The sequence below is a fragment of the Pseudophryne corroboree genome, chromosome 5, assembly GCF_028390025.1.
Source record: "Pseudophryne corroboree isolate aPseCor3 chromosome 5, aPseCor3.hap2, whole genome shotgun sequence".
Classification (NCBI taxonomy): Eukaryota; Metazoa; Chordata; class Amphibia; order Anura; family Myobatrachidae; genus Pseudophryne; species Pseudophryne corroboree.
Genome location: NC_086448.1, coordinates 376207136 through 376225679, shown reverse-complemented (window position 1 = coordinate 376225679; position 18544 = coordinate 376207136). Strand labels below are relative to the sequence as shown.

The following is an 18544-nucleotide window of genomic DNA, read 5'->3' as shown; positions in this document are numbered from 1 at the left end:
GAACATGCATAAGCACCCTGTTAAAATAAGCTCTCAGAAAAACATACCGGCCATATTGATCAATTTGGCTATGTATCAAGTGGAAATTAACAGTTTTTCTGACAAGTACCGTAACACCCCTAGCATTATTAGAAAAAGTGGAATGATAGTGTGAGCCCACCCAGGGTTTCTTGAGAGCCAAGGTCTTTGAGCCAGTTAAATGGGTCTCTGAAAGACAGACAATATCTGCCTTATATTTCTTCACCTGTTGCAAAACCAACGTGCATTTAATTCGATCATTTAGGCCGCGCACATTCCAACCGAGCATGCGGAGCCCCTGTGAAGCTACAGCCATCGATACATATTAACCTGGACATGGGAAACCGGACCCACAACGTACGGCGAGGAAAAGGAGCTAAAGAAGCACCATGCCCGCCCCACACAGCGCAGATCCATGGAGGAAAGTACAGTAAGCAACAGCGGCAAACACACGTGATCAAGCCCCACAGAGCCCCGGCACTGAAGGATATACAGCCAAATTAACATATGAAGTTCAAAAGCATTGCAACCTAGGAAATACCACATATGAAAGTTATGCGACCCTGACATGCACACATACATAAGAAAAATAACAAACAAACAACCCACCCGATTCCCACCCGGTATATCCATTGAAACGTAGATACACTTGGATCCCCTTAACCAACAACTTAACAAAAAGAACAAAGATAAAAACAATTAGTAACCCAAGGGTACAGAGGTTTTTAAAGAAACAAGAAAACCCCTAAAAACTATTTCCTGACACACAGCTCCACAGACAAATAACAACCCTGGAGAAACAGCTAATTATTAATTTGCTAGTGGGCAGTGTAGATTTGACAATAATCAATAATAAATGCTATTTTAGTCCGGAGGAAAAAGAGAAAGTAAAAGAAAATAATGAAGACACATTGCGAGACATATTCACCACAAGAGTCCTCAGTTAGGAGGCAAAGGGCCTCGCTCCAGCCACGCCTCAGCCTCCCGAGTAGTGTTGAAAAAATGCGTAGTATCATTATAAATCACTCTGAGGTGTGCCGGAAATAGCATGGAATATTTAATCTGACGGTCTTGTAGCAGTTTCTTGACTTTTAGAAATTGTGAGCGTGATTTCCAGTGCAAAATCAGGGTATACCGACACATCTTGATTTTCAAATTGGAAAGGATAACGAACTCTTGCTAAACGGAGAACTGCGTATCGGTCTTTGTAATGGAGAAAGCGGGCTATAAACGTGCGGGCAGGTGCATACGGGGGGACGGGGGGAGGGGGGGGGGGTGTCGAAAGGGAAGACCGTGTACTCGTTCAATTGCAAATTGTGGGCTAAATTCCGCCTTGTCAAACATCTTTAGAAGCAAGTCCTCCAGGAATTTTTCAGGGGAAGGTCCCTCCACCCGTCCTGGCAGACCCACAAAACGCACGTTATTACGTCTCAGACGTCCCTCAATGTCTGAAAGCTTAGTTTGAACCAGCGTCATTTGATAAGACAAATCTGAGACCTTATTTTGTAGAGGATTAGGAATATCTTCTAGGTCAGAAATGCGATGCTCGGCCTCTCCTATCCTCTCATGCACTTTTTGCATGTCATGTCTAATCAACGATATGTCAGACTGGACCTGACCAATTTGATCCGTGACTCTGTGCTCCAACGCCGTGATGGCCAATAAAATCTGTTGAGTAGACTGTGGTGTCGCCTCAGCTGGAGGAGCACTCGATGTCGACGCAGGAGAGGGAAAGCCAGCAGACTTGTGATTTTAAGGCAGATTGCGAGCCTCTAGCATATTTTTCCAGTTTTTGTGCAGCTGAGCTGCCTGATCTAACCATGTTGACAGAGTATAATGGTTAATTTAAGATAGAATCGGAACAGTCACTTATCAGCATGTATGAAAATGTAGTGCCTTATATTGCAAGTCACTGGTTCCACAGTATAGTTATTTCCTGACAAGAACAATGCAGCAGCAGGATAGCAGGAGTCAGACCTGAGCCAGTGTGATTGATCCTGCAGTAGATAATGAGAAGTCTCAAGCCAGCATAAAGCAAGAGCCTGTCAGGCTAATGTGCACTTTTCCTCACACATATAATTGTGGCCAGCGCTGTTTTGTGCCTCCCTGCGTTCCCAGGCACTCACACCACACTCTCAGGATGGTGGTGGCTGACCGGTAATAGGGAGAAGCAGATACTATGGCCAGTACCTGTATATAGCTGCAGGCTCTCCTCTCCTCCAGTGAGCCCAGAACAAAAGCAAGCACGATGCCTAAAGGCCAGTATTCATGGCCCGATGCGGGAGCGATGTGTGCTGAGCGAACCACTCAGCACACATCTCTCCCGGCGCTCAGCACAGCGCGATCTGTGCTGAGCTTGCGGGGGGAGGGGGGGCGCTCATTTCACCCAGCGGGTGAAGTGAGCGACCCGCTAGATTGGCCTGCATGCAGGCCAATCCAGCATCAGCGATAGAGATGCGCGGGGTTGCGCATCGCTATCGCTGTTAGGGCTACACACGAAGTGATCTTGCTAAAAATCTAAGCAATCTAGTCAGATTGCTTAGATTATCGCTCCGTGTGTACCCCCCTTAAAATGGCACTTTCGGTTTTCCCTCCAGCATGACTCAGCTACAAACGTCCAAAAAGCAGTCAGCTTGGCAGTGGGAGACAATAACAACGGCTCCCTGCAGTCAGGACACACTCCCACAGCAGTTAATCTCTGTGTAGTTGTCACCACCTCAGGGTATCAGGAGATTACAGCAGGATTTTAACGGAGCTCAGTCTCCCTGCTTCCTACTGCATGTCAGGCCAAGCCACGACTCCCATAAAATATTCATTTTTAATACATTGTAGAGGATCCTTTGTAGATATTGACTGCCTGAAGTCTGGAACCGATGGACATCACAAAAAGCTGGCCTTCCTCCTTTGTGTGACTTTGTTTGTGGTTCTTTCTGCCTTTTATATTATCTTCATCAAATGAAATGTATGCTCCATCGGGTTGAGATCAGGCGACTAACTCGACCATTGCAGAATATTCCACTTCTCTGAATTAAAAAAAAAACAAAAAAAACAAAAAACTTCTGGGTTGCTTATGCAGTATGTTTTGTGTCACTGACCACCTGTACAGTGAAGCACCATCCAATCAACTTTACAGAATTTGACTGAATCTAAACAGACAGCATCCACCTATGCACTTCAGAATTCATCCATCTGCTTCTGTCACATCATCATTAAACACTAGTGACCTGGTGCCATTGGAAACCATGCAGGAACATGCCAACACACTGCCTCCACCATGTTTTACAGATGAGGCATGTTTGGATCATGAGCCATTCCTTTTTTTCTTCTCATCATTCTGGTACAGGTTGATCTTAGTTTCTTCTGTCTAAAGAATGCAGTTCCAAATACAAATGCAACACTTGGAAGCAACTTCAGACCTTTTGCCTGCTTAATTGATGAAGATATAACAAAGGAATAGCCAAGACCTCTTCATGACAAAGCTGGAGAGCTATTACTTTGGTCCCTTGAAAAAAAGGGGGCTACATATTAAACATCTGTAATACCTAATCCCTTCCTCCAATATGGATGTGAATACCTCAAGTTAAAGCGGACAGTCTGCACTTTAAAAAAACAAATTCATTATATACTGTAATTTAAAGGTTTTGATAAACAGCTAAAATGCCTAGTTTCGAGCACGTTTACTAATGCCATGTGTATTTTCATGCATTTTTCCCAGAGAAAATGTGTCATTCGCATTGTGATATGAATAAGACACTAGTAGACCTTGATGATTAAATAATATACGTTGTGTGTATATTCTGTGTGCAACTGCAGCTGTATCTGCATACAAAATGCTATGTTAGTGTTTTCATTATGCAGAATTACGAAACATTATTACATCACTGATATCACACAACATACTTTATGACATTAATGACTATACCAGCATTATCCATTGTCAAAGTAGTTATCCACATAAATATGAATAAAGTGCAGCAAAGTATAGTATGCCACCAGCTGGCAATACTGTGCGGTTAGTAAATCACCTTCATGATGGAGGTGGTTCCATTAAGGACACGCTTGTTCTCCCTGGGTTCATTACATATCCCTTTGCTGAATTGTATGCTTAAGTTTTCTGCCAAGTTCAAGTATAAAATTTCGCAGATGTCAACATCATAATATTCAACATTCTGGTGTTGCCAATGTGATGCACATACTTCATAACTTACACTTGCAAAACTTAATTGCTTAATATAATTTAAAAGCAGATAACTATGAATATTATTCATCCTACTACTGCAGCAATCATTACCAGCATAAAGAAAAGAAAGAAACCCTACTTGTCTAAAGCCATCAGAAAAATTGTTCTTGTAATATCGTATAAGGGAGTTCCAGCCATCCATTACAAGTCCCCACTGTGTTCGTTTTCCAGTTCTGTGAAAGAGGTCAACAAATACATATATGAAATATATCTATAAACACTAGGTCACAAGAAAATATGCCTTGTATTGTACACTTATCACCAAGTAATGGAATCTGAAAATACAGTATACTAAAGCCCCGTACACACGGGGAGAGATGTGTGCGGAGCGGTCTGTCAGACTGCTCAGCACACATCTCTCCCCCAGCTCAGCACAGCGCAATGTGTCCTAAGCGAGGGGGTTAGGGGTGGGGTGGGGCGGGGCTAATTTCACCCGCTGGGTGGATGTGCTAGATTGTGTGTGCATGGCCAATCCAGCACCGGCGATAGCGACACGCGGGGCCGTGCATGGCTATTGCTGTGGCACATACTCATGAGAGATCTGTGCTTAAAATCTAAGCAATCTAGTCAGATTGCTTAGATTTTAAGAACGGATCTCTCCATGTGTACCAGCCTTAACCTTACATTGTAAATTAGGCACTAGAGTATGGTTTCTGAATTGTATATTAGCAACCGATGGGCCAGGGGCCTGAGCCACACTATTAAGAAGTCCTCCACTGTTCTCCGATGCTTTCAAGGGAAAATATTGGTGCTATGCGATTGTGTATTATATATACACACACACACACACACACACACACACACACACACACACACACACACACACACAGAACTGTGCAAAAGTTTTAGGCAGGTGTGGACAAAATGCTGAAAAGTAAGAATGCTTTCAAAAATGTAAGTTTATATCTAGCAAATAACAAAATATAATGTAAATGAACAAAAAAAAAATCTAAGTCAAATAAATTTTTGGTGTGGCCACTCTGTGCCTTCAAAACAGCATCAATTCTTCTAGGAACACTTGCACACAGTTTTTGAAAGAACTCTGCAGAGAGGTTGTTCCAATATGGTTAACACATATCCGTTAAATACATCCAGTCTGACCATAAAGGAGCTCCCATGAGAGTAGTGGAGTATATTTTATAAAAAAAAAAAAATACAAAAGTACTCTTTTGCTTGGGGCACTAATCCACCACAAATAGAGGTAGAACACAACTTAATACATCACTTTTAATGGTACAAGTTGAAAAATCATACAGTCAGGTCCATAAATATTGGGACATCGACACAATTCTCATATTTTGGGCTCTATACACCACCACAATGGATTTTAAATGAAACAAACAAGATGTGCTTTAACTGCAGACTTTCCACTTTAATTTGAGGGTATTTACATCCAAATAAGATGAACGATGTAGGAATCACAACGGTTTCTATATGTGCCTCCCACTTTTTAAGAGACCAAAAGTAATGGGACACACTAAACAATCCTAAATCAAACTTTCACTTTTTAATACTTTGTGGCAAATCCTTTGCAGTCAATTACAGCCTGAAGTCTGGAATGCAAACGCTGGGTTTCTTCCCTGGTGATGCTCTGCCAGGCCTCTACTGCAAATGTCTTCAGTTTCTGCTTGTTCTTGGGGCATTTTCCCTTCAGCTCTGTCTTCATCAAGTTAAATGCATGCTCAATCGGATTCAGTTCAGGTGATTGACTTGGCCATTGCATAACATTCCACTTATTTGCCTTAAAAAAAACTCTTTGGTTGCTTACGTAGTATGCTTCGGGTCATTGGCCATCTGCACTGTGAAGCGCCGTCCAATGAGTTCTGAAGCATTTGACTGCATATGAGCAGATAATATTGCCCGAAACACTTCAGAATTCATCCTGATGCTTTTGAATGCAGTCACATTATCAATACATACAAGGGAACCAGTTCCATTGGCAGCCATACATGCCCACGCCATGACACTACCACAACAATGCTTCACTGATGAGGTGGTATGTTTTGGATCATGAGCAGTTGCTTTCCTTCTCCATACTCTTCTCTTCCCATCACTCTGGTACAAGTTGATCTTTGTCTCATCTGTCCATAGGATGTTGTTCCAGAACTGTAAAGGCTTTTTTAGATGTTTGGCAAACTCTAATCTGGACTTCCTGTTTTTGTGGCTCACCAATGGTTTACATCTTGTAGTGAGCCCTCTATATTCACTCGTGAAGTCTTCTCTTGATTGTTGACTTTGACACATATACACCTACCTCCTGGAGAGTGTTCTTGACCTGGGCAACTGTTGTGAAGGGGTTTTTCTTCGCCAGGGAAATAATTCTTCTTTCATCCACCACAGTTGTTTTCTGTGGTTATCCGGGTCTTTTGGTGTTACTGAGCTGTCCGGTGCGTTCTTTCTTTTTAAGAATATTCCAAACAGTTGATTTGGCCATACCTAATGTTTTTTCTCTCTCTCTGATGGGTTTGTTTTAATTTTTCAGCCTAATGATGGCTTGCTTCACTGATAGTGGCAGCTCTTTGGATCTCATATTGAGAGTCGACAGCAACAGATTCCAAATGCAAATGCCACCTGGAATCTACTCCAGACCTTTTACCTGCTTAATTGATGATGAAATAACCAGGGAATAGCCCACTCCTGTCCATGAAATAGCTTTTGAGTCGATTGTCCCATTACTTTTGGTCCCTTAAAAAGTGGGAGGCACATATAGAAACAGTTGTAATTCCTACACCGTTCACCTGATTTGGATGTAAATACCCTCAAATTCAAGTGGAAAGTCTGCAGTTAAAGCACTGCTTGTTTGTTTAATTTCAAATCCATTGTGGTGGCGTATAGAGGCCAAAATGTGTTGAAAGTTTTTCCCTATTGGGAATAATTATTCACAAGTAAGTGAATCAAGGCTGACTGATCTTATGATGTATAATTTCCAGTTTAGGAGTAAATGTCGATCCCTGGTGAAAACAAAGAGCAATTTTTACTATAAAAAGATGCATATTTTGAATAGATATAAATGGCAACCACCAATATTCGATATGGGTCCTTATCAGTGACGTGTGGTGAGTTGAAGCAGAGCCTTTCCTGTCATACTAATGCACACGCCAGGGTTTTGACTACATAAAGTATATGAAAAATACAAAGAATATATTATTAATATCTTCTTTGTGTTATTCTAATAATTTTAATAGTCTAAATATACATTATGGTAGGAACTTACCGTGGATAACGGTATTTCACTGAAGTCCACAGATCCCCAGGATAACATTGGGATATGATGAAGCGACAGCGGATTTGCACCACTTGGTCAAAGCTTTTCGGCCTCCCAGCATGCATTTGGCCAGTCCATATATCCTCGCTTCCTGGCTCAGACAAATCAGTTGTTTTCCCAAAGCTTATCATAGACAGCTCTAATCAGGCGAGAAGAACACACACATGCACACCCTTCCCGTACAAGAAGGTAGAGGTTAGTGAGTAAAAGGATCCTCAAATCAGGTGCATCAGGGTGGTATCCCAGTGGACTTAGGAGAAATAGCGTTATCAACGGTAAATTCTTACCATAACGTATATTTCTCCGGCAGGGTCCAAAGGTTATCCACAGGATAACATTGGGACTTCCCAAAGCAATATTAGTGGTGGGAACGCTCCTGATTGGACAAGAGATTCCTTCACCCGAATTCAGCGTCCTGAGAGGCAAAGGTATCCACGGCATAATGTCTAATGAATGTGTTAATGGAAGACCATGTGGCTGCTTTACATCTCTGTTCTGCTAAAGTACCACATTGTGCTGCCCATGATGGACCTACCTTACGAGTACAGTGAGCAGATACATTAGCCTGAACCGGGAGATCATGCTTCTGAGAATATGCTTCTGAAACCGTCATCCGAAGCCACCTCGCCAGTGTCTGCTTATCAGCAAGCCATCCTCTCTCGTGAAATCCGTAGAGAATGAAGATAGAATCTGTCTTTCTGATGGCACTGGTACGATCCACGTAGATCCTTAAGGCACGGATCATGTCCAGCGATCCATCTCCAGCAGAAAGGCCCGGTTCCTAGAAAGCCGGGACTACAATTTCTTCGTTACAGTGAAATTTAGACAGTACCTTGGGAAGATACCCAGATTTAGTTCGGAGAACCGCTCTATCTTGATAAACGATCAGAAATGGAGGACGACATAACAATGCCCCTAAATCTGACACTCTTCTAGCTGACGCCATGGCCAGTAGAAAAATAACTATCTGTCAACCATTTAAGATTCACTTTATCGAGTGGTTGAAATGGGGCAACTTGAAGGGCCTTTAGAACTAGACTTAGGTCACAAGGCACTGTAGGAGGAACAAAAGGAGGTTGAATGCACAGCATTCCCTGGAAAAAAGTACGCACATCCTGTAAATTGGCAATTTTCTTTGGAACATACAGTCAATGCTGACACTTGCACTCTCAAGGAAGCAACGTTCAAACCTTTATCCATTCCTGCCTGAAGGAATGCTAAGACCCTGGAAACTCTGAGAGACCTAGGGTCCATTTTCAGTTCACTGCACCAATGAATATAGGGTTTGCCTTATTTGTGATAAATGCAAGCTGAGGAAGGTTTCCTTGCTCTGAGCAGTGTTTGAATTACCTGTTGTGAGAATCCTCTTGACTTCAGGATAGAGGTCTCCCACGCTGTCAAAGACAGTTGATCCAGAAGTCTGTGATAACAAGGACCCTGCATCAGTAGATATGGACGTTGAGTGTGCAGGAATGGAGCATCCATCGACATTCTCTTCAGATCTGTGTACCAATTTCTTCTGGGCCAAGCCGGAGCTATTAGTATCACGGCAGCCTTTCCTTGTTTATCTTTCTCACCACCCTGGGTAATAAGGTGATTGGAGGAAGCACATAGGCCAGATGAAAGGCCCATCTCAACCACAAGGCATCCACAAAGTTTGCTCTGGGATCCTTTGTTCTTGACCCGTATGCAAGAACTTTGTTGTTCTGACGGAACGCCATGAGATCGCTCTATGGCAACCCCCACTTGTCGACTAGAGTCTGGAAGACCTCCGGGTGTAGAGCCCATTCGGTTGCCTGAATGGCGTGTCAACTGAAAAAATCCGCTTCCCAGTTTAGGACTCCCGGAATGAACACTGCAGACAAGGCTGGATGATGAAGTTCTGCACACTTTAGTGTGTAACTTACCTCCTTCATAGCTTTTTGGCTGCGAGTTCCTCCCTGATAATTGAGGTACGCTACTGCTGTCGCATTGTCCGAGCGGATCTGAACTGGTTTTTCCCCGAAGGATGTCCTTTGCCTGAAATCGGTGCCATGTACATGGCCCGACGTTCCAATATATTAATTGACAGGCAACCTTCTTCCTAGGTCCATTGCCCCTGGAAACAAAACCTTAATGACACTGCTCCCCAGCCCTGGAGACTGGAATCTGTTGTCAGAATTTCCCAATCTGATATCCAAAAGGGACTCCCTTTGTCCAGATGGGATGTCTGTAGCCACCAGGCTAACGACCTCCTTACTTCCACTGTAAGGACCATAGTCTGCGTTTTTATCATCTGATGAAACCCATCCCATTTGGCAAGGATCAGATACTGCAGAGGCCTCAAGTGGAACTGAGCATACTCCACCATGTCGAAAGTTGACACAATCAATCCCATCACTCGCATTGCTGCGTGAATGGATACCCTTTGACTGTGTATCAGCTCCTGAATCCTTGACTGGACTTTGGATATATTGTTCAGAGGTAAAAATACTCTTTGAAGGCTTGAATCTCGTACAGCCCCCAAGTGAGTCATCAGCTGTGACGGAACCAGAAACGATTTTGCCAATTTTATGAGCCACCCGTGCTTCTGCAAACACGTTATTGTCTGTTCCAGATGACACAGAATTTCCGGAGACTGTGCCAGGATTAAAAGATCGTCGAGGTATGGTATAATTCTTATCCCCTGCTTGCGCAGATAAGCTGGCATTACCACCATAATTTTAGTAAACACTTTGGGGCCTGTGGCTAACCCAAAAGGTAGGGTCTGGAACTGAAAATGCTGTTGGAGGACAGTGAACCTGAGATAGCACTGATAGGACAGTGCTATAAGAACATGTAGGTAAGCATCCTGGATATCCAGGGATAATAGGATTTTGGTACCTACCGGTAAATCCTTTTCTTGTAGTCCTTAGATGCTGGGGTCCACATTAGTACCATGGGGTATAGACTGGTCCACCAGGGGCCACTGGCACTTTAAGAGTGTGGGCTGGCTCCTCTCTCTATGCTCATCCTACCAGACTCAGTCTAGAAACTGTGCCAGAGGAGACTACATACTTCGATAGAAGGACTAAACACAGATAGTGGTTAGATTCATACCAGCTCACACATACAAGGCACGTCAAGTCAACTAGCTTGAACTAATCAGCAAAAGGCTGAAACATTACTTACCCAGTAACTATGCAGTACGCAACTAAACAAAGTGGTACTGAACCAAATAACATATGTAGGAAAAAGAAGCACTGGGCGTGCGCCCAGCATCCTCTACGACTACGAGAAAAGGATTTACCGGTAGGTACCAAAATCCTATTTTCTCTAACATTGTAGAGGATGCTGGGGTCCACATTAGTACCATGGGGATGTAACAAAGCTCCCAGAACGGGAGGGAGAGCGCGGAGGCTCCTGCAGAACTGATTGGCCTCTGATGATCTGAAATTCGGTCGAACTATCGAACCTGTAGAACCTTACAAACGTGTTCGACCCCGACCAAGTTGCCGCTCGGCAAAGCTGAATTGCAGACACACCCCGGGCAGCCGCCCAGGAAGACCCTACCTTACGAGTAGAGTGGGCCTTAACAGATTTTGGACACGGCAGTCCTGCCATAGAATAGGCATGCTGGATAGTGAACCTAATCCAGCGAGAAATAGACTGCTTAGAAGCAGGACACCCCATTTTCTTGGGATCGTATAGGACAAACAGAGTCAGACTTCCTGTGACGAGAAGTTCTCTTCACATATATCTTCAGAGCCCTCACGACATCCAAGGACTATAAAGTAATCGAGGAGTCAGTAGCCACTGGCACCACAATAGGTTGGTTGATATGAAATGCCGACACAACCTTTGGAATGAACTGCTGACAAGTTCGGAGCTCAGCTCTATCCTCATGGAAGATCAAGTAAGGGCTTTTGCATGACAAAGCCCCCAGCTCAGAGACACGCCTAGCAGAAGCTAAGGCCAAAAAAGTGACAGCCTTCCATGTAAGAAATTTGAGCTCCACCTACTGAAGAGGCTCAAACCAATCCGACTGGAGAAACTGCAACACCACGTTAATGTCCCAAGGTGCCGTAGGCGGGACAAAGGGAGGTTGGATATGCAGTACTCCCTTCAAAAAGGTCTGAACCTCAGGGAGGGCAGCCAATTGTTTCTGAAAGAAAATGGACAGGGCTGAAATCTGGACCTTCACAGATCCCAATCTCAGTCCCATATCCACTCCTGCCTGCAGGAAGAGGAGGAAACGTCCCAGTAGAAATTCCACCGCAGGAAACTTCTTGGACTCACACCAAGAGACATATTTTTTCCAAATACGATGGTAATGTGTAGACGTCACCCCTTTCCTAGCCTGTATGAGGGTAGGAATCACTTCTTTCGGAATACCCTTCCGAGCAAGAATCAGACGTCAACTTCCATGCTGTCAAACGTAGCCGCGGTAAGTCTAGATATGCGAATGGACCCTGCTGCAGCAGGTCCTCCTGAAGAGGAAGAGGCCTCGGCTCTTCTTGCAGTAGATCCAGAAGGTCCGCGTACCAAGCCCGTCTTGGCCAGTCTGGGGCAATGAGGGTCGCTTGAACCCTTGTTCTCCTTATGAGCTTTAGGATTCTTGGGATGAGTGGAAGTGCTGGAAACACGTACACTGACTGGAACACCCACGGAGACACCATGGTGTCCACCGCCACTGCCTGAGGGTCCCTCGACCTGGAATAATAACCCCAAAGCTTCTTGTTGAGACGAGAGGCCATCATGTCTATTTGGGGTAGACCCCAAAGATCTGTAACCTCCTTGAACACCTTCGGATGGAGGCCCCACTCTCCCGGATGGAGATCGTGTCTGCTGAGGATGTCTGCTTCCCAGTTGTCTACTCCTGGAATGAAGATGGCTGACAGCGCCAACGCGTGCTTTTCCGTCCAGAGGAGTATTCTGGTGACCTCTGACATCGCCGCTCTGCTCTTCGTTCCGCCCTGTCGGTTTATGTAAGCCACTGTAGTTACGTTGTCCGACTGTACTTGAATGGTCTTATTTCTTAGAAGAGGGGCCGCCTGAAGAAGACCGTTGTAGACGGCTCTTAGTTCCAGAATGTTGATGGGCAGGCCAGCTTCCAGGCACGACCATCTTCCTTGGAAGGTCACCCCTAGAGTGACTGCTCCCCAGCCTCGGAGGCTCGCACCCTTCGTTAGCAGGACCCAGTCCTGAATTCCAAACCTGCGGACTTCTAGGAGGTGAGGCAATTGGAGCCACCAGAGGAGTGAGATCCTTGCCCTTGGCGACAGACAAATTGTCTGATGCATGTGGAGGTGAGAGTACCCGACCATTTGTCCAGGAGGTCCAGTTGGAAGGGCCGAGCATGAAACTTCCCGTACTGAAGAGCCCCATGTAGGAGGCCACCATCTTTCCCAATAGGCGAATGCATTGATGAACCGACATCCGGGGTGGCTTCAATACACTTGGGGTGGCTTCAAGACACCCCGGACCATGGATTGGATCACCAACACCTTGTCCAGCGGAAGGAACACCCGCTGTACTTCCGTATCCAGGATCATTCCCAGAAACGACAATCTTCGGGTCGGTTCCAAATATGACCTTGGAAAATTCAGAATCCACCCGTGACTCTGAAGCAGCAGTGTTGTGAGAACAATGGATTGCAGCAACCTTTCCCTGGACGATGCCTTTATCAGGAGATCATCCAGATAAGGAATGATGTTCACGCCCTGTTTTCGGAGTAGCATCATCATCTCTGCCATCACCTTGGTAAACATTATCGGTGCTCTGGAGAGGCCGAACGGCAGAGCCTGGAACTGAAAAGGACATTCCAGCAACGCGAATCGGAGATAAGCCTGATGCGGTAGCCAGATCGGAATGTGAAACTACGCATCCTTGATATTCAGGGATACCAGGAATTCCCCCTCTTCCAGACCTGATATCCCCGCCCTGAGAGACTCCATCTTGAACTCCCTTAGAAAGGGGTTCAATGATATTAGGTTCAGGATGGGCCTGACAGAACCATACGGTTTCGGTACCACGAAAAGGTCCGAATAGTAACCCCTTGCATGTGCGGTGGTACTGGCATAATGACTTGTGCCTCTACCAAGCCTTTGAACAGCCTCTTGTAGCACTGTGCTGTCCTCCAACAGAGTTGGTAAGCCCGACTTGAAAAAATTATGAGGAGGGAGACTTTGAAATTCCAGCCTGTATCCCTGAGAGACCATATCCACCACCCAGGGATCCAGGCCGGAGGAGACCCAGACATGACTGAACTGTCTGAGTTTCGCTCCCATGGTGTCACAACTGAGGGCCTGAGCTGACGGGAGGCAGCCTCAGTTGTAGGGACTGTCACAACTGAGGGCCTGAGCTGACGGGAGGCAGCCTCAGTTGTAGGGGCTGAGGTGTAATGGAACCTGGCAGGTTGTATCAGACCCCTAGACATGTAGAAGAATTGCCCGAAGGCGTGACCACGACAACCAGGAATAAAAGTCAATGATGTTTATTTATGACAACTCCGCATCACAGCAGCAGTAAAAGAAAACGTAAAAGTCAGCAAAGAATAAATACAGTTCCTGGGTACTACAGGACGGCAGGAGCCACAGGGCACTGGTAGTGTGAGATAGTTCTTATGATCTTCTAGATGGAAAGTCCTTACCAGGCCCGACTGTAGCAATGGAGATAACCCAGGATTGTGCCAGCTGGTGTTCCAGGAAAAGCTGGGTTGCTGAAGATAAAACAGCTGCTGTGGATACTGGCTGGAACCAGACTGTTGTTAGCACGGAGTGGATACTAGCTGGAACCAGTTAAATAATAAATGAACTTGGGAGCGATGAAATATGAACTGAAATGTAGAACTTGAGAGCGGAGAAATAATAATACCGGTGGAGAGTGGTAAAGTGTAGAAAGGACACCGGCCCTTTAAGGGAAGCTGTACTCTGCTGGAAGCTGAGCTGGAAGCAGGTAATGTTGTAGCTGGAAACAGATGAATCCACAATGGATTGGAGAGTCAGGCTACACCGCAGGTGGAATGCTGGTGCGGGTCTCTATGGTGGAAGTCTTGAGACAGGAGCTGGAACCTGGAAGACAATCACAGGAGAGAGACAAACAGGAACTAGGTTTGACAACCAAAGCACTGACGCCTTCCTTGCTCAGGCACAGTGTATTTATACCTGCAGCAAGGAAGGGATTGGCTAGGCAATTATGCAGATTAACAATACTGACAACAGATTGGAGGAAATGATCAGCTGACAGAATCCAAGATGGCTGCGCCCATGCAGACACTTGGAGGGAAGTTTGGTTTGTAATCCATGTGGTAATGAAAACAGTAATGGCGGCGCCGGCCACCGGAGACAGGAGACGCCAGGCTGACAAGTGCACATCCAACCACGCGGACACAGCGGAGGCCGCGGCTGACGCAATCGCCACTCCGACACTCTGCATGCAGAAGCTCAGGGACGGCGGCGGAGGCCGCGGGAGACGCCATGCCAGATGTAATAAGGCGTTACTGTGACAGCGTCTCAGAGAGACAGGAGAGGATGCAGGAATGTGAACATTAGGATAACAGATGGGATCCAGTCCTGGAGCGCTGAGCCAGCCTTAGGAGGCATCTGATGGGTAAGAAATGGCCCCCAGATACCCGGATCGTGACACATGGGCCCCACCACCGGGCCGTCCCGTCCACCGTCATGCGGAGGACTTAGGGGTACCTGAAGCAGGCTTTTGTTCTTGGGAACCTGCAGCGGCAGGTTTCTTGGACTTAACCTTACCTCCCCTGAAGAAGGTACCGGATGATTTGGCCTTTCTGGACTTGCTGGGCCGAAAGGACTGCTGTGAAGCTGAGGAGAAGGACCTCTTTGGAGCAGGAGCTGCTGAGGTAAGATACGGAGACTTACCCGCTGTAGCGGTAGATATCCACGCGTCTAGGGCTTCCCCAAAGAGAGCTTGACCTGTATAGGGCAGAGACTCCACACTTTTTTGGGATTCCGCGTCGGCCGACCACTGGCGGAGCCACAGTCCCCGACATGGAAGAAATTCCAGCAGCCATGGAACCCAGAGATTCTACTATGAAACCTGCAAAATCCTGAATGTTGCATAAATACAATGCAACGTCATCCCTATCCATCGTATCCAAATCCTCCATCAAGGCAGCCGACCACTTCACTATAGCCTTAGCAATCCATGCACTAACAATAGTGGGACGTAATATAGCCCATGGAGCAGTATACACTGGATTATAAATCTTTCTATCCGCCGGCTACCTTAAAGGCGATAGATCCCTGTACCGATAAAACAACCTTTTTTGAGAGTCTAGATACAGTTGTGTCAACAATTGGCGGGTTTTCCCACTTTTTCGTATCCTCCTCAGGGAAAGGAAAAGCCACCAGAATCCTCTTAGGGATCTGAAACTTCTTTTCAGGATTCAACCAGGCCTTTTGAAATATAGCATTCAGCTCTTTTGACACAGGGAAGGTTAGAGAGGCTTTCCAGTATTCCGTCAAAAAAAGCATCCTCAACCTGCTCAGGTGTGGTATCATTAACATTTAACACATCCCTGATAGCCTCTATCAACAATTGCACCCCCCTTGCAAGAGATGCTGGCCCCCCGCAATACATCCCCATCACCACTTGTAGTGTCAGAATCGGTATCCGTGTCGTCTTGTGTTACCTGCACAAGAGCAATTTTGTGGGGGTATACAGAGGGGTGCCCTGAGGTACCTGACAAGGGCCACACAGCCATCGAGACTGCAATACCTGGGTTGCCGACTCATTACTGGTAACCCTGTCAGTAATCCGAGTCCTGATAGAGGAAAACCACTCTGGTTCCCTTGCTGGAATCTGTGCTGAACCAGTGCTAACCTGATGGAATGGGATCAACCTGGGAGGATAAATCCTCTGCAGCATATGACACTGTATCCCTGGACATTGCTGCTGGAGACCACCAGACACACAGCATGGGGTAAGACAGAGTTTCCCCCCCAAGATTGGAAAGAGAGAGACCGAGATTGGAGCCAACACACACCAGCGCTTAACAGGAGAAAAAAAGCCTTACCAGCACTGACTTGTGCACTTTAATAGGAGACACAGTCAAACAATTAGCGTCCCCTCCATTCTACAACCCCCTGGTACCGTTACAGTAATCTGGAGCTGCTGTGGAGGGTCCAGGATCTTCCTTCAGCAAACATCATGCAGGAAAATGTCGCTGGAACGCTGCAGGGTCCGCTCTGAGGAGAAGCTCCGCCCCCTTCATGGCACTGTATTCCCGCTCAACTGAGTTTGAAAATGGTCTGAGGAGTTGTGCTGGCTGGGATCTCTGGGGCCCAACAGGCTTGCTGACCAATTGTGAGGGGTAGGTGCTGGCCCAGGGCGCCCCTCACAGCGCCGTACAGTGTGCCTCTGGAACCATCCAGGAGCGCGGTTAATACCGTGCTCCAACCCCTGTTGCCGCCATCTTCACACCGACCCCCCGCTTGCTAGGGGGGTCGGTGACTAACTCACCACTTGCTTCAGCTCTGTAAGGGGCCGGCGGCATGCTGCTGGGCTGAGCGGTTCCCCTGTGGCGGAGACCGATCAGCCCAGTCAGTGGCTCAGACCCTGCAGGGCGGACACTGCTCCCCCCCCCCCCCCCCTTAGTCCCACGCTGCAGAAAGGCTGTTGCCAGCAGCCTCCTGTAAAATAAAAAATAAGATTTTAAACCTACCGGTAAATCTTTTTCTCGTAGTCCATAGAGGATGCTGGGGACTCCGTAAGGACCATGGGGATAGACGGGCTCCGCAGGAGACATGGGCACTTTAAGAAAGACTTTGACTCTGGGTGTGCACTGGCTCCTCCCTCTATGCCCCTCCTCCAGACCTCAGTTAGAGAAACTGTGCCCAGAGGAGACGGACAGTACAAGGAAAGGATTTTTGTAATCCAAGGGCAAGATTCATACCAGCCACACCAATCACACCGTATAACTTGTGATAAACTACCCAGTTAACAGTATGAAAAACAACATAGCATCAGTCCAAGACCGATGAAACTATAACATAACCCTTATGTAAGCAATAACTATATACAAGTCTTGCAGAAGTAGTCCGCACTTGGGACGGGCGCCCAGCATCCTCTACGGACTACAAGAAAAAGATTTACCAGTAGGTTTAAAATCTTATTAACTCTAACGTCCTAGAGGATGCTGGGGACTCCGTAAGGACCATGGGGATTATACCAAAGCTCCCAAACGGGCGGGAGAGTGCGGATGACTCTGCAGCACCGATTGAGCAAACAGGAGGACCTCCTCAGCCAGGGTATCAAACTTATAGAACTTTGCAAAGGTGTTTGACCCCGACCAAGTAGCAGCTCGGCACAGCTGTAGTGCCGAGACCCCTCGGGCAGCCGCCCAAGAAGAGCCCACCTTCCTAGTGGACAGGGCCGGTTCAAGGGCGCTTTGCGCCCCGGGCAGGAAAAGGGGTGTGGTCTAATACAGGGGGCGTGGTCAGTTACGCCCCCTGTGCATTGCTAGCGCCGCTTGAATGCTGAGCGGTGCGCGATGACGTCATCGCGCACCGCACAGCAAAAGGTCCTCTCCACGAAGGGAAACTAGACGCTATGCGTCTAGTTCCCTTCGTGGAGAGGACCTTTGCTGTGCGGTGCGCGATGACGCCATCGCGCACCGCTCAGCAAAGTTACTCTCCACGAAGGGAAACTAGACGCATAGCGTCTAGTTCCCTTCACAGGAGGCGGACGGGGACGGCAGCGGGGGCGGACACAGCGGGCAGCAGTGGCGGATCTTGCCACGGTGCGGCGCCCTCCGGAAGGCGGCGCCCCGGGCAAAAGTCCTGCTTGCCCGTGGCAAGATCCGCTACTGCTAGTGGAATGGACCTTAACCGATTTTGGTAACGGCAATCCTGACGTAGAATGCGCCTGCTGAATCGTGTTACAGATCCAGCGAGCAATAGTCTGCTTTGAAGCAGGGCCGCCCACCTTGTTGGCTGCATACAGGACAAACAGTGCTTCTGTTTTTCTGATCCTAGCCGTTCTGGCCACGTAAATTTTCAAAGCCCTGACCACATCAAGGGACTCTGAATCCT

General features: G+C 46.8%; 1 protein-coding gene across 1 annotated transcript in view; it reads right to left on the bottom strand.

The window, feature by feature from the left end:
* The window catches only part of SACM1L (SAC1 like phosphatidylinositide phosphatase), a 424002-nt gene that overhangs the window by 31317 nt on the left and 374141 nt on the right, over positions 1–18544 (bottom strand). The window contains exon 17 of the mRNA XM_063922680.1: positions 4338–4431. Within this exon, the coding sequence (XP_063778750.1) occupies positions 4338–4431 (94 nt within the window). The remainder of the gene's footprint in view (positions 1–4337; positions 4432–18544) is intronic.